The sequence below is a fragment of the Fundulus heteroclitus genome, chromosome 20, assembly GCF_011125445.2.
Source record: "Fundulus heteroclitus isolate FHET01 chromosome 20, MU-UCD_Fhet_4.1, whole genome shotgun sequence".
Classification (NCBI taxonomy): domain Eukaryota; kingdom Metazoa; phylum Chordata; class Actinopteri; order Cyprinodontiformes; family Fundulidae; genus Fundulus; species Fundulus heteroclitus.
This window is the reverse complement of record NC_046380.1, coordinates 25,006,255-25,033,915: the sequence shown is the minus strand read 5'-3', so window position 1 is coordinate 25,033,915 and position 27,661 is coordinate 25,006,255. Positions and strand designations below refer to the sequence as shown.

The following is a 27,661-nucleotide window of genomic DNA, read 5'->3' as shown; positions in this document are numbered from 1 at the left end:
TCCCCAAAATACGCGATGATAATATAATCTGCACAACTGCGCCCCCTGCTGTATTCCCTCTGTCATCACAGCGTCCGCGTCCTCCGCCAGCTGCAGTAGCCTGCTCTGTCCGCTGGGTGGCAGGCAACGTCGACTGGTTGTCTGCAGGCAAAGATGGCGGTGCGGAAGAAAGACGGCGGCCCGAATGTAAAATATTTCGAAGCGTCTGACACCGTTTCCCAGTTTGATAATGTCCGCGTCTGGCTGGGAAAGAATTATAAAAAGGTACTGAGCGCACGTTTTGTAAGCATGCACACGGCGCTCTCTTTTTTTTTCTGCCACCCTGAGACGTAGAGCAGAGGCAGTGACAAAGAGAGGAGGGAGGGAGGGTGCTGCTGCTGCTGCTGCTGGGCGCCCAGCTGTTTGATTCACAAAAGGATGCTGAGCCAACAGCTGCCGCAGAGGCAGCCGCTAACTGCGGCGTCTGCATACGTCTGGGCAGCAAAACGGACCGGCGGGCTTCACATAATCTGACCCGAGAAGGGCAGCGTTTAGAAAGAGAAACGTGACTTTAGCCATTCAGGCGGCAAGCTAGCCAGCTAGTCGGCTAACGGTCAAAGCAGCTCGGATCCAGATGTTGGCTCTGTGGCGCGCCTCCGCGACTGAAGTCATGACCGGGGCTTGATCGCAGCGAGCAGCCGTCTGCTCTGTGGACCACGGCAGCCGTGAAATTTAAATAATAATTCCTAAAGGCCATGGTTCTAGCTGTGATTTCTTGCTCCCACCACATATACATTCACATCCAGGTGGAACCTTTTCCAAAACGCGAAAGCGCTGGAAGTTCTGCACTGTAAAATCGGACATGTTGTTTCAACTTAATCCAGGCACGTCGGTAGTTTCTTTTTTTAATCCATATCTCAAACCAAATAGTTTCATTTGGAAAATGCAGGAAATGCCTTATAAATGATACAATGATCACGTATTTTGGGATAAAACTAGGTTCATTACAGCATTTTAAAATCTGGAATCCTGGGACGCTTGTTGTCCCCCGACTTACCTGAAAATGGGCAAAATTCTGGCACAAAACAAATTATTAATGAAAACCAATTGCATAATTTTTAATAGGGTTGAACGAAAAAAGCATATTGATAAAATAGATAGGGTGCTTGCGCAAGTCTTGAAAGTCTTAATAAGTATGGAATTTTGAAACACTGTTTTCCAGACCTTGAAAAGTCTTGAATTTTGTGTGAAAGTCTTAATAAAGTATGGGAAAAAATGTATGGTAGAATTTTACCGTATGCTCAAAGGCATTGTGAAATGAGAAATAGGAAGGTAGGCTATAAAACTATAATTTTACTAACTGGTCACGTACTGTATTAGCCTAATGGAATCAAACACTTGTTTGATGTAAAATTCATGTACTTGTGATTTTCATGTTTTGAAACGTTTTCATCAGTAAAAGCATAATTTACTGTGAATAATGCATTTGTTCATTGAATACTAGCCTATAAAAATTAACATTTCTAATAAACAGTTTGTATAATCTCAACCAATGAAGTAGGCAGTAGGCACACAAGTATACAAGTGCATAAAGTTAAGGTCTTGGGAAAAAAAATATCAGTTTTAAAAAAAGTCTGGAAAAAGTCTGGAATTTTTATTTGGAAAAAGAGCAAGCATCCTGATAGAAATCAAATTTGATCGATATCGATAATTATCAACAAATTTAAAACAAACATTTTAAACGCAGCCCTGACCATTTTATATTGTTGTTTGGCAACCTGTTCATAGGTAAAGAACACACAAACACTGGATTCAAACTCAACCCTTTATCCAACCAACTTTTTACCAAAACTGCAAGTTTTTAAATCTCTGAACTTGGTGAAGGGGGTTGAACTCGGTTTCTCAGTCTGCATTTTGATTGGCTGGGAGAATGTAATGACTGTAATATTAACCTACATGGCTAAAATGCAAAAGGAGGGAAAACTGTTATTCTGTTGAACTTTTTATTGACCCTTTTTTTCTATCATCGATATATGTCTATCGATCAATATATAATTGAATTATCGTCCAGCCATAATTTCTAACCTTTACAACCCTGGAATAGATTTTTGTCCTCAGGCCAGCTAAACAGGATTTTTTTTTTGATGCCACAGAAGCTACATGAAAAGAAAATTGCTTATTTTTATAATTTCTATCAGACTATTAGATTTTTAAATAATTTTTTTTTTATATTTTATTGTTACTTTTAGATTTTACATGAAAGAAAATCATCAGACCTTTACATTTTCTTCAATGGAAAGTTGTATTTTTATAGAAAATTATGTCAAAAAAAGCATGGAGTTTGCAACCAACAGACAAAAAAATGGCTTTATATAAAAATATACCATACTCAATTAATATAATTCACTGCACTGAAGCTAGCATTTATTTAAAACCTCAACAGTTTAAAACATTGCTGAATTCTTTAGCATTTTTTGTTAAGAGTGATAGTGGAGGGTCTGAAGAGGCTCTTCGGAGCCGCAGGTTGCCGTCCCTGATCATCTAAACTCACAGTGAAACTTTCAACAGACGTTATTTGATTTGATGGATGTTCTGTCTCTTCATGCTTTTGGAATAAATAAGCATTTAATCGACTTCTGATAGTCCTTTATTAGGCGTATATGGGTCTTTCAAAACTCATTTCCCTGCCTGTTGGGTTGATTAAAAAAAAAAAAAAATCTACTCACCTTTACATTTAAGATGACGCTAACGGGAAGCAGATGTGTGGATAATGAATTGAACTCTTTTTTGTTGTTGTTGTTGTTACTTTACTGCATCAGTAGGGATTCTTAAAAGCTCAAGTTTGTGGTAGCGGATAAGGAGCAGCTGTATGGTATATAATAGCAAATTGAGAAACTGGAGCCAAAACTGCAGCCACTGATTCACGGATAGGACCGTTACTACTACTAAACATTTGTAAAAGAGCTGCATGTCTTGAGTAAACTTTAATTTAAATGGCATTAAAATGCTTTTCAAATAATAGGAAGATCACATGTGGAGGCTAGAAATTGTTGTCTTTGTTATTTTAAGACAATAAATTGAGGTTTGAACTATATATGTAGTTAAGAACTTCATAGGCATGAATAAATAATTCTAGCTGGTATTTTAGGTTTTCTTGTCAAATGCTCCTGAAGACACCAAGATGGGGGCTAAAAGTTAGATGAAATGCAGCGGGATGTGATTACAATATTGAAAACTGTTAAAAGCTCTCATAAAAAAAATTAAATGAAAAGATTAGTCATCTTTTTTCACTAACATGAAACGTTCAGTGAATATTCTTAGATAAATGTCCCTCCATTTTCCTGTGATTAGAACAAAACTCTGTTCATTTTAATGGTTCTTTATTCAGCCAGAAGGTCACACTCACTGCTGTAGGAAAGCGATGTTTTCTGGATGAAACACAGATGCAGAGAACATTCAGCCATGAGACAAAAAGGCCTTTTGCTTGTATTCTTCGTCAAAGTAAACATTTGCATTTTTTCCCCCTAATTATTTGATGGAGATCAGACTTTGCTCAGGCTAGAAAAGGAGGAATTCATGTATAAAATCGGTTGAGCAGTATGTTAATTGTTGATAAGATTAACTAAACAGATTAGTTAATTCATAAAAAAAAAAGTGGTTGCGGTTTTGTGTCACTAACAATTAGGTGACTAATGATATTCGGGGTATGTTACCTTTATGTTGTCAGTGAGGATTCTCAAAAGTCCAGCCCACATTAGCAAATCCAAAGCTTTTTTCAGAGGGAAAAGAGAGCTGAGAGTAAAATCCACGTACAAGGGCGGCTTTAAAATTTTAATTTGTTTTTAAAAAGGGGGGGAAAAAAACAATTTTACAGTGTTTTGAGTGTCATACAGCAGCTATAGTCGCACACTAATAAGCCGTGTCTCTTTTTCATCTCCTCAGTATATCCAGGCTGAACCCCCCACTAACAAATCTCTGTCCAGCCTGGTGGTCCAGCTGCTCCAGTTCCAGGAGGAGGTTTTCGGCAGACATGTCAGCAATCCTCCCCTCACAAAGCTGCCGGTAGGTCTCTTTCTTTTATCTCCTCTGAACAAATTCACAACGCTTTTCATGGATGCCTTTTCAAGCTTTTTTCAATTTTTTTGCCTGCAGATGAAATGTTTTCTAGACTTCAAGTCCGGTGGGGCTCTCTGCCACATTCTGGCTGCTGCCTACAAGTTCAAGAGTGACCAAGGATGGTAAGACTTTCTTTCCAGTTGACCTTTTTTTTTTTTGTTTTATTATAATTTGTTTTGTCTAAAACTTCAGCACTAAACTGGATTTTGGCTTTCTGGCCGTTTCGTGTGTAACTCCAGTCTAATTTCCTGGTAGGCGCAGGTTTGACTTCCAGAATCCGTCGAGGATGGACCGAAATGTGGAGATGTTCATGACGATTGAGAAGTCTTTAGTGCAGGTACATTTGTTTTAGTAACCATTATTAATAATTTGCCTGTGGACAAATTTCTCGGATAGTCAACAAGCAGTTGTCAGTATTTTTTTCTCTGATTTTAACCAATATAAAAGGACGTTTTTATTTTTGTCATCATTTTATTTTAGTAATTGCGCGTTTCCTTGCTCTGGGGAACAGATTTAAATAAGTGGAGCAACTGTCTTTGGGAAAGTTACATGTCTATTTTTGTTTTATCGCATTTGAGCAGCATCTGAAGATGGTACCGCTGAGCTTTAACAAAGAAAATAATGAAACTAGCGGTTCACGATACCAGTTTTTTCCAGACCGAGTACAAGTACGAGTACTTCAGTTTAGATATTTGCTTATTCCAAGTACCGATACAGAGTACTTTATAAATTGGTACTTATAGATCACAAATAACTTAATATTATTGACCACTGAAAAGGACTGACCATCAAGGGCGATGAATTTGGTTAGAGCTTCATTTATCTTCTCTCCTTTTTCTTTTGGAGGGTCAGCAAACAACGTCTGGGTGTATAGCACCAAAATGGGTATCGGTTCAGAGTATCGGGTTGCTTTTACAAGTACGAGTGTGAGTACTTGACGCTGGCATCGGGACACGACTAAATTAAATGGATCGCAACAGTTTAAATCATCCTAGCAATCAACATCTTCCAAATCATGTCTTCCTCAGAGGAAAACATAATATATATATATATATATATATATATATATATATATATATATATATATATATATATATATATATATATATATATATATATATATTGAGGTTTCATATCATTATTTGCTGCAGAACAACTGTCTGAGTCGGCCCGTCATCTACCTGAGCCCTGACATAGAACCAAAGCTGCTCGGCAAACTGAAAGACATCATCAAAAGACATCAGGTGGGTTTTTGCTGATCTCACAATAAGCCTTTTTTTTTTTTGTCAGTGTAGTTAAAGCATATGTTATGCTTTTTTTTGTGCTGACTCAGCTTTTCTTGCATGGCCGTCTCTGAGTCAGAGGCGACTCCTCTTTGCAGAGCATGTATAACGCGCTGGGTGGTCATGTATTGCAGGGCTCCGTGACTGAGGACAAGACCTCCAGCTCCCATATCGTGGTGCCTATCCCTACCAGTCTGGAGGAAGGTGAGGCCTCATCGTTTAAAGCCCGTTGTGGTATGTTTGTCGGATCGTCTCCTACATGAGCAACATCTGTGCTGAAAGGAAACAATCTTTTCCGTCCAGAGGAGTGGGTGCGTCCTGTGATGAAGAGAGACAAGCAGGTTCTGCTCCACTGGGGATACTTTCCAGACAGGTTTGTTCTGGATTGATGCGTCTGTACCTGGGTCTTAATTGTAAAGAAATAGAATCTAATGTTAAACAATCATCTGTATTTATTTTGTTGTTGTTGAAAATTAGAAGCAGTTTGATTTACCTGCATTAACACTTTGGACCATATTAGTTGTAGACAAGTGAATGGATACTGAGATTCATGAGCGTTATGTAATTCTTGTAACACTCCTGGTGAACATATTTAAGTATTTAACGTTCCCGATCTGTGCTCAGAGTCTGCCTCCTGCGCTTGTTCCTAAACTTTAGACCTACATGCCGCTGAAGTAACCTCACAGGCCTGAACATGTCGTCTGTTCCCTCGGTTTGACTTTTCATTTTGTTCCTCCCGTCGTTCAGCTACGACACCTGGATCCCAGCCAGTGAGATTGAGGCTGCAGTGGAGGATCCGCCCAGCCCAGAAAAGCCCAGAAAGGTGACTGTTGTCGCTCTGTTTTATTGCTGCTCATTCAGCGGCGTCTGAAAAGATGCTCTTCTTCCAAATCTTAAATTGGATATGACAACTTTTCTTAAGCGTTTCACATTTTGTCACAAATGGTGATTGCATTTCATTTGGATTTTTTGTGACAGATCGACATGAAGTGGCAGGAAATTGATACATTGGCTACAGATTTCTCTCAAATAAAGTTAATTTATATCCTTCCCCCCCTGGGGCAATAATTTTATAACCAAATTGTCTGCATTTACAGCTGCAGGTTTCTGGAGCTTTGTTGCTACCAGCTTTGCACATCTAGAGACCCGTTCTTTTTTGAACAGACAGTCGGATTCGGTTTTGGACGTTGCCTGGGCCACTCTAAAATATTAGACTCAACTGAACATTCACAATGTACATTTGAGCGAAATTTCGTTGCAAGGCTCCGCATAAAAACACAAGACAAGAGAAAAACATTATAAATATAAGTATTCGTCATTTGTCAGGAATGTTGGAGCAAAGCAGAAAAATATATTTTATATGTACAGGAAAGGTATGTGTAAGACCAAATGAGTAGTGTATTTCGTATATTACACATGTGCACATATGCTTCAGACTGTTGAACTGCTGAAGCCACAAATGGACTCTGTACCACATTCGTATATTGCATGGTTTTAATAATACTCACCTGTACACTGTGAATCGCACACTGTCTATTTCCCCTGCATTGTTTACATTGTTTACATTTCAATTGTTTACATAAATCGCTGCTGCATCTTTATCCTGTAATTTACTGCAATTTACTGTGAATTTTCAAGCTGTATGCAAACGAAATTTCGTTCTGTACGCACTTTGTGCATACAAAATGACAAATAAAGTTGTCTAAGTCTAGTGCAAGTGTATGCAGCAGCAGCAGGATGTATTGCAACAATCAATGGACCATATGAAGAAACAGAAACTAATAAAAATAGTGTGACATTTGTCAGGGACGTGCTTTGATCCAAAGTGCTTCATTGTAGTTTGGGCCGTATCTGTAGTCGTCCTGTCCTCCTGGAAGAGGAACCTCTGTCCCAGTCTCAGACCTTTGCAGCCTCTTCTAGGATCTTGCTGTTTTTAGCTCCATCTCCATATTTTAAACCATAAAAGAAACCTGTTCCAGGATCATGCATAATGTAACTTTGGTCTCGACAGGTTTGCAGTTATGGCGATTATGCTTCCTTTTTCATATGATGGATTGATTAGCACTCAGCTAAATGTTGAGACGTTGGGATATAATTTTATAGACTAACTCCACCTTAAACCTCTCTACAAGCTTCTCTCTGACCTGTTTGTCCTCTAATGTTATCTAAAAAACATCTGAGTCCTTCACAGAGCAGCTTGGTTCATTCCTAGATTAAATTATACCCAGTTAAACGGTATATACTAAAACAGGGGAATTTTAAAGGCAGCAGATTGGTCTGTGTTTTATTTATAAGTATCAGGGTTAAATAAAAATGCAAGCCACACTCTTGAGATCTTTATTGGTAAAACAAATTAAAACCATCTATCCTTTTTATATGCATATGATTAAACAAGACATAAAAAAAAGTGGGTGTGAATATTTTGGCAAGGCACTGTGTCTCTGTGTTGGTCCTCAGAGCTTCAGATAAAAGCAGTTTCCTTATGGATTTTAGTTGCTTACTGAAAATGCTTGAATATTGTTGACAGGTTCACGCAAAGTGGATTTTAGACCTGGACCAGTACAACGAGTGGATGAACGAGGAGGACTACGAGGTGGGAGAGGGCTGTCCTAAGAGGAAGAGGATCTCTGCCAAGACACTAACGGATGAGGTGACCACACCGGATGAGCGAAGGGACAAGAAACCTGGCAGTGCCAAGAAGAGAAAGCGATCGCCATCACCTTCGCCAACCCCTCCGCCTCAAGAGAGCAAGAAGAAAAATACCAAAAAAGGGTACGGGTTCTCATTTAAGTGACAAAAAAGAAAAGTAGAGGAATATTCATCCATCCGGCTGTCCATCCAGTTTAATTTCAGTTCATTTTATGTATGTAGTACATGTTTACAACACATTTTATTACTGTTAAATCAAACCAATACTAACCCATCATAGAGGCAGATTGATATTTAGTTATTTACATTCTAGCTGGACTCCATTTATAATAAGGTGCATTCAGAGGGAGTTTATACTCAGCTTAAAACTCAAGTCAGTTTATGATACTAGTAATTAAAAACGTTCGATCTAAGGAAGCCTGGCTGATTGGATCAAGTCGTTGACTTTGCTGAAATCCCTCCTGATTAGAGGAGGGCGGACAACAGTGGAAGAGGACGGCTCTCTGTTTGTGCTGCCTGCTTTTTGCTCTTTGTTTGCAGTTCTTGTTTTTTTTTTTTATTCTCCTTGTGTTTACCTGCCTTAGCAACTGTCTTTTCCAACTTGAAATGTATGGCAAAAGGTAATTTTTTAAGCCTCTTTTCACACCTACTCCACATTTTGAGCCAAATTTATGAGCTAAAAATCTAAAAAAAAAAAATCATAAATGACTCAAAAAGTCAGCATTTATCACCAAACCCCCTCCCTCTTAAGTGACATATAGTGGAGATCCACTTACTGATTCCCAGAGGTTTGTTTCTCTCTGCCCTGCCAGGCCGACCACGCCGTACACCAAGTCTAAACGAGGTCAGCGGGAGGAGGAGCAGGAGGAGCTGTCCAAGGACCTGGATGAAGCCTCACCTGTTCCTGCATCTGAAGAGGGAAACACAGCAAAGACAAGTACACAAATATACCCATTCATTAAAATACAAATGAATATATACCAAAGAATTAGGACGGTTGCAAAAGTGCTTAATAATATGTCATATTTTCTGTTAAATCATTTCTTGTCTGCTTGTAGATAACACCAAGAAGGACTCAGAATCAACCCCGGTTAAGGGAGCTACTGATATGGGTAGGGATGATTAAACATTATTTGTCTTTTTAAAATGTGTTTGAGAGCAAACAGGACATCCTAAAGGTCTTTATTAATGTGTTTATTGATAACCACTTCCCCTTTTATGTTGTGACTGAAACAGATGAACAAGAAGAGGAGTCCATGGAGACAGCAGGAAAGGTATTGTTGTCCCTAACGGTTTAGTTTAAAGCAAAATATGGGATAAAATCACGATAAACAAAATTGGTCAAGAAAAGGCATTATTTTTGTGTGAACTGAGATGTGTGTTGTGTTTTTTTATAACAGGAAGAGGAGGAGGGCTCTCCCAGTGTGAAGGGGGAACCAGTGAAGAGCTCAGACCTTCACGAGGACAACGTGACCGAGCAGACCCACCACATCATCATACCCAGCTACGCCGCCTGGTTCGACTACAACAGGTAACAGCGCAACTCGTTAAGCTCGTTTAGCTCGTTTCCCCGTTCTGGAAGCAGTTTGATCTCAAAAGTCTTACGTTACGGCTTGTAACGTGAATTATTTTACCTTTACCTAAAATCTAAAGCAAAACCGTGGTTCGATAGATTCTTTCTGAACGATTTAAACTTTATAGCATCAGAGTCATAAAAGGATAAGGTAAGATTCTTTATTAATCTCGCAATGGAGAAATTCATGTGTTACATCAGCTCTTGTAAAATAGTCAAGAAATGTAGAACCAAATGAAGATGGAAGCAGAGATGTATAGATAAAACAAATCAACAAACAAATTAATATGTATATACAGACACATGCACACATCCATACATACTATGTACATGTAGACGAGAGTGTGCTAGAATGGCGGTCATTATATATATATATATAATATGATAAAACATGCATTCAGAAAAAAACTATAACTTTGAATCTAGGGTCAAGGACTCCTAGGGATAGGATGCTCATGGTCTACAAAATCTGAAGCTTTTCCTGTAGTCGCTTGATGAGGTGGTCTCCAGCTTCTAATACTTCTGGTGCTGACTTTGTCCTCTCCTCCTGAAGGATTTGCTCTAACATTTTCTTGAGGGGACCCACTATGGAGGCAGAAACATTTTTCTCTTCAAACAGCTCAACAGCAGCGTCATAAAATGGAGAAAGAAAGGCAATAGCTAACGCACCTCACCTATAAATAAATAAACAGTGAAAAATGCAGTTCTTGATAAGCAAATCTAATGAATTTTAAGAATGTTAGATTTACCTCAAGTCAAATATTCCCAGATAGGTGAGATCCTCCTCTTCCTAGCTGGCTCCATCCTCTGTCATCTCCTCACTCTCTTATATCTCTAAGCTCCTCCTCCTCTCACCTAAACTTTACAAACTGTCTCCAAACTGTGAAAACTTGATCCAAATTCTTCTGTCCAAGCTATCAACACTTTATCCAAAACCTGAACTGACCGCAACTCTCTAACTAACGCCCACATTTGACCAAATACTGAGGAGCTTTAATGCCTGTCAAAACCCACAGGCAATCTGAACCGCTCCTTGCAGCGGTCACATGGTACGGCTGGGTAGCGAGGCTTCAGACATCATCATGTTCGACTCCTCCTTCAATGAAGGAAACCTCGATAAGCGCTATGTGGAAACGCAGCCTCTCCGTTACTCAACACATGCTTTGATACCTCAGCTCATCTCCTAACATCCCTACCAATACCACATTTATCCCTCTGCAAACCATGAGAAAAGTTATTTTATGTCGATTTCTGTACCCTAGTGCTACACACAGCCTTGCAAACACGTGTCTTTATTTGTTGCGTTGTATTTTGAGGGCACAGAGAATGAATGCAGGGAGGGCAAGAGGTAAAAATACTAAAAACTGAGCGGTTTATCTTTTGTTTTTATATCAGGGAGTCTGGGATCTGATGAAACGCTGCTGCTCACTGTGCAGTTTTCTCTCTTAGAGGCAACACGTTTTCCTCCCAGTTTGTTCACAAGAGATAAAACATACAGAAAGTCAATTTGTTGATTGAGAATCAGAAAACCATTGACTGGTTTGTGATCTCAGATGTCGAATTCATGTTTGACCAGAGGAGAAATCCCCTCTGATTATAACTGAAAGCGCCACATTGACCCTTTGTTTGTTTCTCCTGCAGCGTTCACGCCATTGAGCGGAGAGCCCTGCCCGAGTTTTTCAACGGGAAGAACAAATCTAAAACCCCGGAGATGTAAGCAGGCCATCGGTGCACAACACATAGTGACCAGAAATTAGAATTACATACTGTTTTAATGCAGTAGTCGTGTTCTTCCATCCTTTTTCCTTTTAGCTACCTAGCATACAGGAACTTCATGATTGACACCTATCGACTGAACCCCCAGGAGTACCTGACCTCCACCGCCTGCCGCAGGAACCTCGCGGGAGACGTCTGCGCCATCATGAGGTAGATGAGAGGTTGACTTTTATACGTCGTTGAGCCTTTTTATGAACTTTCTCCCAGCGGGAAACTCTCTGTTTGCTGTTCTGCAGAGTTCATGCTTTCCTAGAGCAGTGGGGACTCATCAACTACCAGGTGGACTCAGAGAGTCGGCCCACACCCATGGGACCGCCGCCGACCTCGCACTTCCACGTCCTCGCAGACACCCCTTCGAGTCTGGTGCCACTGCAGCCCAAGACATCCCAGGTTCAGAGATACTCCAGTTTGAACACGCAGGCGTGAAATGGGCAGATATTATTTTGACATTCTTGCTCATTTCACTGTGACTCCAGCAGACCCCCGCCACCCAGCCGATGATGACATTCCCAGACAAAGTGAAGGAGAAGCCCACAGATCTGCAAAACTTTGGGCTGCGGACCGACATGTACAGCAAGAAGACTGCATCTGCAAAGGTAAAAGCAGCTACAGCTTATATAATTAACCCTAATTGTAGGACTGGCATTCATTTAAAGTAGCGGCGATCTATTTGTGTGCAGAGCAAGAGTGCTGCGAGCTCTATGAGGGAGTGGACCGAGCAGGAAACACTGCTGCTGCTGGAGGTATTGGCCTTTTCGCTGACACAACTAGTCGTGATAATTCGCCTGTGGAGACAGCAGATAAAAACGCGGGGCTGAATGATTATCTCGTGTCCATCAGGGGCTTGAGATGTACAAGGATGACTGGAACAAGGTGTCTGAACACGTGGGCAGCCGCACTCAAGACGAGTGCATCCTGCACTTCCTGCGGTTGCCGATTGAAGACCCGTACCTGGAGGACAGCTCGTCGACGCTGGGCCCGCTGGCCTACCAGCCAGTTCCCTTCAGCCAAGCGGGAAACCCCGTCATGAGCACTGTGGCCTTCCTGGCTTCTGTAGTTGACCCGCGCGTGGCCTCAGCTGCTGCCAAATCCGCTCTTGGTGAGAAGTGGCTTCCTTTTTGAAAATTTCCCGATGAACAGAAATCAACAAAGAGGTTCAATTATTTAAATCTGTGAGCTGAACAAAGTATGTACACTGCAAAAACAGAACAAAAATAAGTAATTTGTTCTGGAAATGAGTGTATTTGTACTTTATTTGAGCAGGTAAATAAGATAATTTGCCAATGGAATAAGATTTTTGCACTTTAAATGGGAACAACTCATCTCCATCAATTTATTCCAAGTGCATTATATCTAATTATTTTATTTTAGGGGTAAAAATACTATTTCCATTGGCAGCAAGAAAAACATGACTATTTTCTTGCTGCACTTCCATAAACGCCTAGTTTTGAAGAGTAGATAAAAAAAAATAGCTACCCCATCTGTAGATTGTCGCTCCTGGGCTTTAGATCTCTGCAGCTCCTCCAGAGTTACCGTAGGCCTCTTGGCTGCCTCTCTGATTAATGCTGTCCTTACCCAGCCTGTCAGTTTAGGTGGACGGCCATGTAGGGACAGAAATGGTATTGATTGATATCGATAATTATTAAAACATATATTCTCTTTGAAGGGGGCGGAGCTCGGTCACAGAGTGTTTCTGGGTCTGCGTTGTGATTGGTTGGGAGGATGTAATGACTAATATTAAGCTACATGATAGGCTAGAATGCAAAAGGAAGAAAAACTGTTCTATAGAACTTTTTATTGACCTTTTTTCTGTATCGCACGTGTGGCTGGACGATAGTTATTGAATTATCATCCAGGCAAGGCAAATTTGTTTGTATAGCACATTTCAGTACAAAGACAATGCAAAGTGCTTTACATGATTGAAACATAGGAAAATAAAACAGAATAAAAGCAAGTTCGAATAAAATGTAGAAACAAAATAAAACATGGGGAAATAGAAACTAAAAGCAAATATTAAAAGCAGTTGGACTACAAAGTTGAACTAATGATATTTCAGTCATGTCATGCTTTCGGGCCCAAATCAAACTTTCCACCCTGGGGAAAAATTGGCCCTGGAAACTTTGCCTTTGACCCTTTATACGGACTTCTCTGCTTCCAGACCCCTTTTTTTTTAATTTTTTTTAATTTATTTTTTTTTTTTAATGGTCCTCTGCGAGGTCGACCAAACAAATGAAAGGTTTCACACTTATTGGCCCGGTCATGACTTGTCGGTTTTGTAGTCTCTTTATATTTTTGAATCTGTGACATGTTCACTGTTTCATACGATAAAACCTTTTTCTTCTGAACCTGGTTGCATTAGATGATATTTAGGTGGATGTCACAGTAAAGGGGGACGTTTTGTTTATCTGTCTCATAAAATCTTAAGATAAATACATAGACGTTTGTGGTTGTAATTGTCAGGATTTGTCTTTGATGAACCCAGAACCACACACACAGGACTAAAGTTGAGGAGTTTTATTGACAGGTTTGATGGGATGGTGGGTGATGTAACCAGAAATCCAGGAACACACAGGTACAGGGGTGTAGATGAAGGCAGGAGCTGACGGCTTGGAGAGAGAGTTCAGCTAAGCTGGAAGGCTTGGCACTGAACCGAGTCTTCTCAGAGTGGCTAGTCAGGTTAGCAGAACTTGAGAGACACCAGGGCACAGAGCTGAGCTTCTCCAGGGCGGCTAGTCAGGTTAACAGAACTCTGGGGACACCAGGACACAGAGCAGAACCTCTCCAGGAGCAAACAATGAATGAATAGTCTTTAGAGTGACTGGCAGGACTAACCTTAACAACAGGAGTGAAACAAAGCTTCCAAGGCAAAACGGGAACTGGCATGGAGAGGTGTGGAATGATGTCGGACCGGCACAAGAGTGAGACAGAGGGAGGCTTAAATAGGGAGACTAGGAGGTGAAATGCATCTGACTGATTACCAACAGGTGTGACTAATGGCTGTGGGAGGGAGAGCTGGGTGAACTACAAAACAAGAAAGAGGCCAGACAACTAAAACCATGACACTACCCCCCCCTCAAGGCCGAACACCGGACGGCTCAGAACCTCTTACCCTGGGTGGGTGGAGGGGGTCTCAGGACGGCGGGCACAAGTCAAAACAAGAAACCAAGGAACCAAAAGGTCAAGAACACTGGGAAACCAAGGGGCTAGAGAACCCTGGGGAAAACCAAGGGGCCAGACCACAACCAGTGCGCGGCACACCAGGAAAAGGCACGAGCGCCAGACAGTGCCGGGGGAAAAAGCGAGCGCCAGACAGTGCCGGGGGAAAAAGCGAGCGCCAGACAGTGCCGGGGGAAAAAGCGAGCGCCAGACAGTGCCGGGGGAAAAAGCGAGCGCCAGACAGCGCCGGGGGAAAAAGCGAGCGCCAGACAGCGCCGGGGGAAAAAGCGAGCGCCCGACAGCGCCGGGGGAGGGAACGGGCGCAACACAGCGCCAAAGGGAAGGAACGGGCGCAACACAGCGCCAAAGGGAAGGAACGGGCGCAACACAGCGCCAAAGGGAAGGAACGGGCGCAACACAGCGCCAAAGGGAAGGAACGGGCGCACGACAGCGCCAAAGGGAAGGAACGGGCGCACGACAGCGCCAAAGGGAAGGAACGGGCGCAACACAGCGCCAAAGGGAAGGAACGGGCGCAACACAGCGCCAAAGGGAAGGAACGGGCGCAACACAGCGCCAAAGGGAAGGAACGGGCGCACCACAGCGCCAAAGGGAAGGAACGGGCGCACCACAGCGCCAAAGGGAAGGAACGGGCGCACGACAGCGCCAAAGGGAAGGAACGGGCGCACGACAGCGCCAAAGGGAAGGAACGGGCGCAACACAGCGCCAAAGGGAAGGAACGGGCGCAACACAGCGCCAAAGGGAAGGAACGGGCGCACCACAGCGCCAAAGGGAAAGAACGGGCGCACCACAGCGCCAAAGGGAAAGAACGGGCGCACCTCAGCGCCAAAGGAAAATGGGCGCAACTCAGCGCCAAAGGAAAACGGGCGCAACTCAGCGCCAAAGGAAAACGGGCGCAACTCAGCGCCAAAGGAAAGAACGAGCGCACGACAGCGCCAAAGGAAAGAACGAGCGCACGACAGCGCCAAAGGAAAACAACGAGCGCACGACAGCGCCAAAGGAAAGAACGAGCGCACGACAGCGCCAAAGGAAAACAACGAGCGCACGACAGCGCCAAAGGAAAAAACAGGCGCACCACAGCGCCAAAGGGCAAGAACAGGCGCACCACAGCGCCAAAGGGCAAGAACAGGCGCACCACAGCGCCAAAGGGCAAGAACAGGCGCACCACAGCGCCAAAGGGCAAGAACAGGCGCACCACAGCGCCAAAGGGCAAGAACAGGCATACTGAAAACACCAGGGCTCAACAACACACGCTGGAGCACAACTGGCATACAGAAACGCCAGGGGAACCCGCCGGGGCGTGAGGGAAACGCCGGGGCTTGGGGAAGAGAACGCCGGGGCGTGAGGGAAACGCCGGGGCGTGAGGGAAACGCCGGGGCGTGAGGGAAACGCCGGGGCGTGAGGGAAACGCCGGGGCGTGAGGGAAACAGGAACATCCAAAACGCCGGGGAACAGAGAAACAGAGGGCGTCCTAACACGCCGGGGAACCAAGGAACAGAGGGCGTCCTAACACGCCGGGGAACCAAGGAACAGAGGGCGTCCTAACACGCCGGGGAACCGATAAATCTAAAACACCAGAGAAACAGGAACAAAGGGCGTCCTAACACGCCAGGAAACAAGAGCGGAGGGCGTCCTAACACGCCAGGAAGCCTAGGAAACTAAAACGCCAGGAGACAAAGGGCGTCCTAACACGCCAGGGACACACAAAATCTAAATACTTGGGAACGAAGAGTGCGCTGGGCAACAACAGGCTGGGCGCACCAGAGGGCACAGACGGCGACTAGGAAGTGCCGGAGGGCTCTGGCGGCGGCCTGCGTGCGCTGGGCAGCGACAGGCTGACGCGCCAGAGGGCTCAGCCGGCGACATTGGAACGCCGGAGGGCTCTGGCGGCGCCTAATCACAGAGAAAAACAAGAACTAAGAGGACTAGGTGAAAAAAACAGACACCAGGGGAAGTCAAAGCAAAATAAAAACTACTGAAGGCTAGAGGGGTCTAGGCGAACCTAAACAGGGCAAAAAACATGGGTGAACTACAGGGACAAGGAATAACAGGGGAACTAGGAGGCAAAACAAAAACTAAGGAAGCTCGAACCAGACAAAGTAAGGAGCGTAAAGCTCAAAACCAGGGATAAGAAGCCTAAGGAACGCTGGGAACTAAAGGTTTTAACAAAATAAGGGTTAAACCAATAACTGGAAAACAAGGCATGAACTAAATTATAAAGCCAAACTAGAAAACTGGGGTAGGGATAACACAAAGAAAAACTAAGCAAAAACTAGGAAATAAAACTAAAAACTAGGAAAGGAACAAACACTAAAGAAAACTATAAAACTAATGCAATACCAGAAAACCAAACAAAGAATCTAGGGGCCGAAACGGTAAACTAATGTAAAAACTAGATAGCAAAAGCTAAAGTAACACAAAACAAAAGCTGGAAGACTAAGGCATAAAACAGACAAGGATACTAGAGCAAACCCGGGACTAAAGGCAGGTCTAGAATACTAAACAGTGCTAGAAAAAACAAAGCAAAGGAAAAACTAAGAACTCTGAGACAACAAGGAAACCTCCGAAATAACTCTCATACAAATGAATGCTAAATAAATCAACACTAAGGCCGAGCTCTAACAAAAACACCAAACAAGCACTGGCCTTAAGGGCGCAGGCAAAGACGGCTGCTAAGCCACAAAGAGTCCTCGAGGAGGTCGACCAGGCCGAGGCAGGCGGCGAAGCAGCATTGCCCGTCTAAAGCCTCGAGGAGGGCGGCCCCGACGAGGCAAAGTCAAGCGCCTCGGAGACCGCAGTCTGTGACTCCGGTCGAAACGGAAAGTCAAAGGGGAGCGTCGTGGAGGACGACCCCGGCGAGGCAGAGTCTGGAGGCGCGGAGACCGCAATCTGCGGCTCCGGCAACACAATAGAGTCCGGGGGAAACGTCGCGGAGGACGACCCCGGCGGGGCTGAGTTAAGTGGCTCAGGGACAACAATCGACGGGCCCGGCCGGGTTCAGAGGTCTGACGCGGGCACCGCAAACGACGGCCCCGGCCGAACAAAAACAGGCGTCGCAAACGGCGACCCCGACCAGAAGAACAGGGAGCGAGAGTTACGTCACCTGAGGACCCATATTGTTGCGAAGTAACTCCCTCCGTGGCCTCGAGCTGACGCAGAGCAACTTCCTCAGTGACTACAGCCGGCGGGTCATTTTCCTCGTCGGCCGGCGGGTCCTTTTCCTCGTCGGCCGGCGGGTCCCTTTCCTCGTCGGCCGGCGGGTCCCTTTCCTCGTCGGCCGGCGGGTCCCTTTCCTTGTCGGCCGGCGGGTCCCTTTCCTCGTCGGCCGGCGGGTCCCTTTCCTCGTCGGCCGGCGGGTCCCTTTCCTCGTCGGCCGGCGGGTCCCTTTCCTCGTCGGCCGGCGGAGCGGCTTCCTCGGACGCCGGCGGAGCGGCTTCCTCGAACGCCGGCGGAGCCAATCCCTCGGAGGTCTCGGATGGAGATGGACAAAAGCCCTTGGCGGCTTCGGGCGGAACTATCCTCTCTGCTACCCCGGGCGCCGCCGGGCTACAGGCTTCGGAGAGCGGCGCCGGGCTACAGGCTTCGGAGAGCGGCGCCGGGCTACAGGCTTCGGAGAGCGGCGCCGGGCTACAGGCTTCCTCGGTGGCCTTGGACTGAAGCTGAGCAACTCCCTCGGCGACTTTGGACGAAGGCGGAACAACATCCTCGGACGGGGGCGGAAGAGCTCCCTCTGAGACCTTTACACGCTGGCGTCTGCGCCGGGAGGAGCCAGATGGCGTAGCAGAGGCTGCTTTGGAAGCAGCAGCAGACCAGCAGGGAAGGAGGTCGTCTCGGTCACCGTAATAGAAACTCCACAGCTGTTCCTCCTCGACGTGTGGGGCTCGGATAGGTGGAGTGTTGAGCTTTACTCGGGGGACCAGCTGTGAGTCATAGAGGTGACGACCGAGACGACAAGACGCTGAGCGGCTTCTCTTCTCGTGCTCCGGGGTAGCCGAAACAACGCCCACATAAGACATCTGGGGAGTGGAGTCGGCCCTGATCGGAGGCGCAGGATCCTGGACAGAAGCCGCCTTGGCGTACCTCTCTCTTCTCAGGCGTTCGCACATGTCCAGATATGCGCGGACCTCCGGGGTGTCAGCCCCTGCAGGTAAGTCCCATGTGGTGTCTGGGTTCATCCTTTGGCCGGTCCGAACTGTCAGGATTTGTCTTTGATGAACCCAGAACCACACACACAGGACTAAAGTTGAGGAGTTTTATTGACAGGTTTGATGGGATGGTGGGTGATGTAACCAGAAATCCAGGAACACACAGGTACAGGGGTGTAGATGAAGGCAGGAGCTGACGGCTTGGAGAGAGAGTTCAGCTAAGCTGGAAGGCTTGGCACTGAACCGAGTCTTCTCAGAGTGGCTAGTCAGGTTAGCAGAACTTGAGAGACACCAGGGCACAGAGCTGAGCTTCTCCAGGGCGGCTAGTCAGGTTAACAGAACTCTGGGGACACCAGGACACAGAGCAGAACCTCTCCAGGAGCAAACAATGAATGAATAGTCTTTAGAGTGACTGGCAGGACTAACCTTAACAACAGGAGTGAAACAAAGCTTCCAAGGCAAAACGGGAACTGGCATGGAGAGGTGTGGAATGATGTCGGACCGGCACAAGAGTGAGACAGAGGGAGGCTTAAATAGGGAGACTAGGAGGTGAAATGCATCTGACTGATTACCAACAGGTGTGACTAATGGCTGTGGGAGGGAGAGCTGGGTGAACTACAAAACAAGAAAGAGGCCAGACAACTAAAACCATGACAGTAATGTGACAACGTGTGAGAAAGTTTAAGGGATGGATGCTACTAGTGCTCTCCAGCTGCATAAATAATGTTGCTGCAACGCCTTACATTCCTGGTTCATGTATTTGTAAGCAACAAAACCTCTAAAAATGACCAGCTCAGCAGAGATTTGAAGTAAACAACCTGAAGGTTTGATAACCACGTGTCTCTTCCTATTAGAGGAGTTTTCCCGTATGAAGGAGGAAGTCCCTGCAGCGCTTGTCGAGGCTCACGTGCGGCGGGTCGAGGAAGCAGCGAGAGTCAGCGGCCGTCAGGATCCCCTGTACGGCCTGGAGGGAAGCGGCATCGCAGGCACTGGCCTGGAGGAGGGAGAAAGGCCCGGTAGGAGAAAAACACAGCAACACACGAAGATCAGAGAAAGAGAACTACAGTTAAAAATGTTGAATAATCAATTGTGACTTCTCTTCAGATGAAAGCAGTGATGAAAGTAAGAGTGACAGCCAGTCGAGTGAAGAGAAAAGAGAAGCCAAGGTTCTGGTTCCTATTCACCTAACAAAATTACACATAAAAATCTAAAAATGTGTTATTTTATGGCGTCTGTTAACTTCGCTGTTGTTTTATGTGCAGGAGAGCAAAGATGGAGCCATGGAGGAGGAAGAGAAGCAGGTGGAGAATGGGAAGAAAGAAGAAGAAAGAGGAAGAGAAGCCGAAGGGGAGAGGGAGGCAGATAAAACTGAGCCTGAGATAGGTGTGGGAGGTTTTATCTCTAAGATGTCCTGTGCTTAAAGTCCTGCTTAGAGCTAAAACGTTAAATTTTTCTTCTCTCAGGTGACAGTGAGAAAGAGAAGGATGCAAAAGAGGGAACAGAGGAGGGACAAAGAGAAGGAGAGATTGAAGGAGAACGGAAAGCTAAGGTTGAGCGTGACGTGGGAGAGGGAAACCTGGCGACTGCTGCTGCCTCCGCTTTAGCAGCTGCCGCTGTCAAAGCCAAGGTCCACATCAATATATCTCTCTGCCACCTTCAATATCTGCCTTCTTATTTTGTACCTCCTGTAAAGACAGATTCCCTTCACTGTGCTCACAGCATTTAGCTGCAGTGGAAGAGAGGAAAATCAAATCCTTGGTGGCGCTGCTGGTGGAGACCCAGATGAAGAAGCTTGAGATTAAACTGCGACACTTTGAAGAACTGGAAACCATCATGGACCGAGAGCGGGAAGCCGTGAGTGAAGGAACCTGGGATATGTAGTCTAATAAAACAGCGCGATACCTCATTGCGGCATTTACCGTATTTTCCGGACTATAAGTCGCTCCGGAGTACAAGTCGCACAAGCCATAAAATGCATAATAAAGAAGGAAAAAAGATATATAAGTCGCACTGGTGTATAAGTCGCATTTTTGGGGGAAATTTATTTGATAATATACAACATCAAGAACAGACATGTCATCTTGAAAGGCAATTTTAAATAAAAATAGAACGAAGGCAACAACAGGCTAGCTTACGCTACATGACACAACTGAGAATGTCCCTGGTATGTTAACATAACATATTAAAAGCTATTCAGATAACTAAAGCATAAATAACTTGGGAAGAAGTTAACCAAAGCGCCCGTGTCACTCCAAATAACTAAAATCCAGTGAAATCTTCACTTTCAAATAACTCCGTTAACTCCGGAGGTAGAAGATGCGGCACTTCCGCTTCTACATCGTTTACGTCTGATTCAACACAGGCCTACAGCGCCCTCTTGCGGTTTGGTGTGAAAATAACAGGTGTAATGATATACCGGTAAAAAATGTGTAATAATTTCACACATAAGTCGCTCCAGAGTATAAGTCGCACCTTTGGCCAAACTATGAAAAAAAACTGTGACTTATAGTCCGGAAAATACGGTAATAGGGGAATGTTGTTTCACCAAATAACCCGAGATATGTTTGCGCTTCCAGCTTGAGTACCAGCGGCAGCAGCTGCTGGCCGACCGCCAGTCCTTCCACATGGAGCAGCTGAAATATGCTGAGATGAGGGCTCGCCAGCAGCACTTTCAGCAGATCCAGCACCAGCAGCACAGCCAAGCCGGAGGCCCTCACTCCAACCAGGCGACATCAGCTCCACAACCCCAAGGCCCGAGTGCGAGTCAGCCAGCTCCCAGCACACCAGCTCCACAGGCGGCCCCCAGTCCTGCGCCACCAGCTTCTTCTGCCCCGCCTGCCGAGGCCCAACCTCCTGCAGGCGCTCACACGCCATCTCCCTGCCCGCCCAGCCAGGCCCCGGCGCCTCACTCCAGCTCCAGCACTCCAGCTGCGCACCACGGTGAGTTCAAAGTTAAAGCGCATTTATGAATATGCAATACATTTCCAACTGGAAATCAAATCAGCAGGACATCTATAGCCTGGTGAGTGAAAAGTTTTATGACTGCAAAACTTTAGGAGTCCTGTTAAACGTTGAGGTATTCTGTCATGCCAGATACGTTTTCTTCATTAAGATGTGTTGATAAGAAAAACATTAAATGCAGTACATTAATGTTTTTGTTGCACTAAAATAATCTTACTGAAAAATGTAAGACTGAAACATTTCTCTTTCTGCGACAAAGTTACCAATGCTACAAATATTAGCACCCCTGATCTTTATCTTTTGATCATTTCCCATTACTTGTTGCTCTCTTCTCTTCAGCTCTGGTTTTCTGCGGGCTGCAGGCCAGCGTACTGAGATGGACTGTGGGGATCTGGCTGTATGTTTATGGTCACATCCTCCTGAATAACCCAGTCATGACCCATATTCAGTTGGCTGGCAGAGGCCAACATATATTCGATGTAAAATGTCCTGGTATTTCAAAGAGATGATACAATTCACGCTGACAAGCTTCTCCAGGCCTTTTTGTAAGAGAAACAGGCCCACAGCGTCACACGCCCTCTGCCATACTTTACAGCAGACACGAGGTTCTTTCCTACAACCTTTATTCTTGTTTCACTCTAAATCCTCCTAAACTGTTCCTGAAATGCTAAATCTTAAAGCACACAGTCCCAGCAGGGTCTAGCAAACTAAAAAAGGCTTTCGTCCTCACTCTGAAACCAGCTGTTTCCACGTCCATAGTGTATAATGGTTGCTGTGGAGACTCATTGACCCTGTGATGTTAGTCCTTGCTGCAGTTTTCTATTAGTACTCCACCCTCCTGCTCACTGTGTGTGGTAGGAAGATAAATACGAGTCCTCATGCAGCCTGGTGGTGAGAGGCTAATAGAAATGGGTCCCTGTGTGGGGCCATTCGAACAGAAAGTCATGGATTAGTAATCAGAGGTTCCTAGAAACTGATCAGCTTGTGCCAGTGGCGACACGAATATCTTGACAGGATTGTTTTTACGTTTTCGCTGTGAGATTAGGTCGCTGCAATAGAAGAGGAGTTTCTACGTACCTTTGCTAGGAGGGACAGATTTTGATTTAAATAACCCCAGGTGTTAAACCAAGAGTTGCATTTTGTTTAGACCAAGTTCTGGTTTTGCACACATTCAACCCAGATGCACAAAGGGATTGGAGTACTTGTTTTCACACCGACATGTTTCCTTTTTCTGAGACTCAGAATAGGCTCATTGGAGAAGCTCATGCACCTCTGTGCTCAAATAGTCTCATAACGTGCTCCATCTGCTCATTTTTCTCTCCATGCTGATTATGTCTGTATCATCATCATCATCATCATCATCATCAACACAGGGTCTACGGGACGGCACGGTCCTATATACAGACTATTGGAGAGCGCACTGTGCATCCATGTGGGAAAAAAACAGCTTTATTTAAAGTCTTTTCTGACAACAAACTGAGATTTATACACTTTTCAACCTTTCTTTTGAACATCTAGAGCTTTCATTGCCAGATGATGCCAAAACGCCGAGACATTTCTCTTCAGCTGACATCCGGTTGAACTCTTCTTCGTCTTTGCAGTTGATTTTGTATGAGCTGAAGTATTTCAGGCCCAACAACAGATGGTCGTAATTGGCTCCTCCCTCCAGGGACGTTCTAAAACGCTTAACGTGAAAAAGCTTAACGTGGCTTAAGGTAGGAAAACAACGAGGAATCATCACCAAATTTCGCATGGCCACATCTTGTCATGAAGACTTAAGCCTGTCAAAAAGAATAAACCAAAATCCAACGATTATAGAAGATATCTCACATTAACGTTTTCTTCTTCATTGGCTCCTATGGCGAGAAAAAGGCTTAACGTGGTTTAATGTACCTAATCAACGATCAATGATCACCAAATTTCTCTTTCATATTGCTCCTAATAAGCACATAAAACTGTCAAAATGTCAAACCCAAAGTCCAATTATTATGGACGTTATCTAACATTAAGCGTTTCTGCCTCATTGAGGCAAAGGAAAAAGCTTAACGCAATTCAATGTACCTAAACAACGCTCAGTGATCACTAAATTTCTCTCATATATTGTTAAGCACATGAAACTATCAAAAATCAAAACCAAAGTACAATTATTATGGACGTTATATGACATTAAGTATATAGAGGCTGGCTATATGAAAAAACTTAATGTGGTTTAATGTACCTAAACAACGTTCGGTGATCACCAAATTTCTCTCTCATATTGCTCTTCATAAGCACATAAAACTATAAAAATATCGAACACAATATGAAAGAGAAATTTGGTGATCATTGATCGTTGATTAGGTACATTAAACCACGTTAAGCCTTTTTCTCGCCATAGGCACCAATGAAGAAGAAAACGTTAATGGGAGATATCTTCTATAATCGTTGGATTTCGGTTTATTCTTTTTGACAGGCTTAAGTCTTCATGACAAGATATGGCCATGCGAAATTTGGTGATGATTCCTCGTGTTTTCCTACCTTAAGCCACGTTAAGCTTTTTCACGTTAAGCGTTTTTCACGTTAAGCGTTTTAGAATGTCCCCTCCCTCCACAATGTGGGATCATTTCTACTATTTGCAGCCTGCTGTAGTCTCTTGCTGCTCAACCTTTTACTCACCGGCAGACTATAAAGTCATCGGCTAGCAGTGACCGAGTGATACGCTTCCCAACAAACACCAACGTTTTGTTGGATACCTTTTGTGAAAAGGTAAGACGGTCCACAAGGTTTATAGAAACGTTACATTTTCTTTCTTCCTGCTTCACCCCCACAGAGCCCAGCACTCCTCACCAAGGGGACTCAATCCACCCGTCAGCGCCTGTTCCTGCACCGCAGTGAGACAAACACCTAGATGAATTGCCCGCGAATCCAAATGACTGACCATTTCAAACCCCGAATGCATCATCTGAAATGAAGTCGTCGCCAGCCGACCGACGAGAAGACATCTTTCATGTTTAGTTTTGTTTTTTCTACAAAGGGAATTGATGTGAAGACCATATTGTAAATGAATCCACCTCTTTGTTTGAAGATAAGTCCTTTTAGAAAACAACTGACTCTTACGAAAAACTGAATTTTAATCCTTTATTGCTGACCAAACAGTCGAGTTTAAGGGGAACATCTGTTGAACCAACATGTCAGAGCAGAGAAGAACAAAAGCCTCATGTTGCGTCGTCTTTGTTGCAATTTTTTTTTGTTACTGAAGTTTGTGATAGCTCATAAAGCCTGGTAGTTCATCATCTCTGCAAAGGCCCCGCATCCTCCTTGTACTTTAGGTACGTTTTAAAACATACATGTCTGTAAGAAAAAGCACTTTTCTCATTCAAAGTCTCGCTGGAAGACTTGAAGCATCCGTCGTATTGAACGCTAGCACTTATATCTTTGTTTTGTGGTCTTAAATACTTCAACCAACAGGAGGTTTCTGAACTTCATCATGGTCCTTTAGATCCGTTTGTGTTTACGTTACTTGGATACGTTTTGTCTACAGGGTTGAACCTGAAGGTTACATGGCTAAAAGTCTGTAATGAAGGAAGAGATTGAAATTGCTAAATTAGCTAATCTAAGCTTGGATGCAATTAAGGAAAATGTACTGTAAACTGGATTTTCTGTTACAAACACGCCTTTTTGTATCCAGTTATGATGCTGTGGAAACTCAAAGTACAGCCTGGAGTCCTGAGAAGACTTTCCTTCGATGATCTCATGTAATTTCCCCATCAAGCCAGCAGCACTTAGAGAAAAACCTTTCAGCGTGGATGAACTCTAAGCATCCAGTTTTTCATGTGCGGAAAAGGAAAGTCTTCGCTATTAGCAACCACGCACCAAACAGTATTAGATGCTGTGTTATGTAAACCAAAATGTTTTCTTTAAGTATGGTTGCTTGGGAAGCATATGGGATTCTTTTTTATGTGAAAAAATAAAATAAAACTTGGAAGTAACTCCAATGCTGTCAAAAACAAGGGAACCCCTTAAAACTGCATCTAAAAGAGAATCATGTCCTTGAAATCCCCAATAGTGTTCTCACTTTATATCCTGTTGATTTTTATATTTTTTTACATGTATTTTTCCATCTTTTTTTTTTTTTCCTTTGATATGTCAACATTGTAACTGTATATTATTATCTTTGTAGCCTGTATCTACCCTCGCCATCTTTGTGTGCGATCTGGACCGTTTTTTTCCAGATCTGTCTGAGACGTGATTGTGATCATGTGTGCCCCTGCCATTAAGACTTGTAAACAACATTACCTTTCTGTTTTTTTTTTTATTATTATTAAGTGCCATCAGTTGTGTGTTCACCAAGTTTCTAAAACTTAAAAGAAAAAAAACAACATTTTGCTTCACACACAACACGTCACATCAGTGTTATGAAATATATAATCCAGTCAGACGGTGAAAGTTTGCAGTTATTGTCCATCTAGCCAGTATTGCAGTCCTCACCTCCGCCGTGAGCATAAATGGACATCTTTTATCTGTGTTATTACTACATTGTGTGAATTTTGTGATATGAAATAAGTGTCTGCTCAGTTTCTGTATGTTTTTCATTTTGCTCAAGGTAGCAGCAAGTGCGGTATTATACAGTAGACATGAGTTTTTCCTCTGTAAATCATCACATCAGTGCTGACAGTTTATTAATAAACATCCGAACTGGTTGAATTATGAAATGTTTGAGGAAAAAAATAAAGATGTGAAGAGGAGTCACTGCGCAGTGTTTTATTGTTTGTTTGTTTTACTGATAATACACATTAATCCCAAATATAACTGCAATTCATGAAACTATAATGACTTCTAGATTTAGTTCATTTTGTTTACATTGCGCTAGTTACCAACAAAAGTCATCTTAAAGGGGAACCTATTACGCAAAATTCACTTTTTGCAAATTTTTGTGTCTACAGTCCAAGCACTAAAAAAAACAAAAAAAAACATCCAGATGTTTTTTTGGCAATAAGAAAATTGTTGGTGTCTTGAAAACGAGCTGTTTCAAAAACCTCCGATTATTACATCACAATCAGCAGACACAGCCTCTCAGCTGAGCCCAACCCTTCACCTAGCAACCCAATCAGACCTCCGCCCACTTCGTTAGCTGGTTTTAGCGCTCTATGCGCTGTACAATGACTGATCGGCATGAAGATGATTTGTCATTTAGCAGAAACTAACGTTTACAATAGATTACTGATAGCTCTGTGTCAATTTAGAAACCTATGATTCAGAAACTGTTGCTGCATCCTTGCTGTTCGTGCAGGGGGTTCTGGGTCTGACTCAGGATCAAAGATGTACGGTTGTACCGTTGTGCATCTGTTTGCAGCTGTTTTCACGTGTATAAAGTGTGATTGTAAACTTTGAGTTGGAAGGCACAGCCAGCTACAGCTCCTGACAGAACTGCTGTAAGTTGGATCAGGACCAAAACAATGACTTGAATGACTCGTTTTTGCCAAAGCTTTAACTTCCTAGCTGATGTATTCAGATCTACGTTCCTCGTGATGCCACCCGTTGTGTGAAGTGCTCCGGGCCTTTCTGCTACAACATACCCAGAAAACACCACGCTGCCCTACTTCACAGTATCCTGAGGCTGGCAAGCTTCCTGTTTTTCACTACAAACGTTAATGCTGGTCATTATGGGCAAACACTGGAGTCTTAGTTTCATCAGACCCAATGACATTTCTCAAAACATTAAGCCCTTTGTCCTTGTTTGCAGTTGCAAATTATAATCTGGCTTTCTAAATTGCTGTTGCAGCATTGACTTCTTCCTCGCTGACCTTTCAGTCCATGATGGTACAGGATTCAGTAAAAAATAATCTTTAGGAACGTGGAGCTTTTATGCGTTTGGAAAGCAAACTCAAGAATAAACTATGTTTCTCTTCCTGATATCTTGACCAAAGTCTTTGGGTTTTTTCATTGTTAAACAAGAAAGCGGTCTGGTAGTTGCATTAAAATATACCCAAACATGTGCCTTGATTTGACTGTGGAACCCAATTAAG

The 27,661-nt window shown here is 43.9% G+C and overlaps 1 protein-coding gene across 3 annotated transcripts; it reads left to right on the top strand.

Moving 5' to 3' along the window:
* The first annotated feature begins 122 nt into the window (after positions 1–122).
* On the top strand, positions 123–26,380 carry smarcc2 (SWI/SNF related, matrix associated, actin dependent regulator of chromatin, subfamily c, member 2). Of its 3 annotated transcripts, none has more exons than XM_036151376.1 (26): positions 123–264; positions 3,922–4,041; positions 4,132–4,217; positions 4,351–4,432; positions 5,247–5,339; positions 5,513–5,582; positions 5,682–5,751; positions 6,126–6,201; positions 7,906–8,150; positions 8,840–8,964; positions 9,086–9,139; positions 9,264–9,301; positions 9,428–9,558; positions 11,242–11,313; positions 11,413–11,526; positions 11,613–11,766; positions 11,856–11,972; positions 12,057–12,119; positions 12,217–12,475; positions 19,550–19,711; positions 19,800–19,861; positions 19,958–20,078; positions 20,159–20,322; positions 20,415–20,549; positions 21,272–21,635; positions 24,466–26,380. In XM_036151376.1, exons 1-26 carry the CDS (start codon positions 154–156, stop codon positions 24,528–24,530), a joined length of 3,153 nt encoding a protein of 1,050 aa, XP_036007269.1. In that variant the 5' UTR covers positions 123–153; the 3' UTR covers positions 24,531–26,380. The 3 variants fall into 3 exon arrangements, with proteins under 3 accessions (XP_036007269.1, XP_036007268.1, XP_036007267.1); XM_036151375.1 differs by having other exon boundaries at positions 11,853–11,972; XM_036151374.1 differs by having other exon boundaries at positions 11,853–11,972; positions 12,036–12,119.
* The last annotated feature ends 1,281 nt before the right edge of the window (positions 26,381–27,661 follow it).

What these genes read in the sequence shown, in the direction of transcription:
- smarcc2 (XM_036151374.1), top strand. Translation starts at nt 154, where the DNA reads ATGGCGGTGCGGAAGAAAGACGGCGGCCCGAATGTAAAATATTTCGAA. An exon ending in CTCCCCTCACAAAGCTGCCG is followed by an intron (nt 4,042 to 4,131) that starts GTAGGTCTCTTT and finishes TTTTGCCTGCAG; the next exon opens with ATGAAATGTTTTCTAGACTT. An exon ending in AAGAGAAAAGAGAAGCCAAG is followed by an intron (nt 19,862 to 19,957) that starts GTTCTGGTTCCT and finishes TTTTATGTGCAG; the next exon opens with GAGAGCAAAGATGGAGCCAT.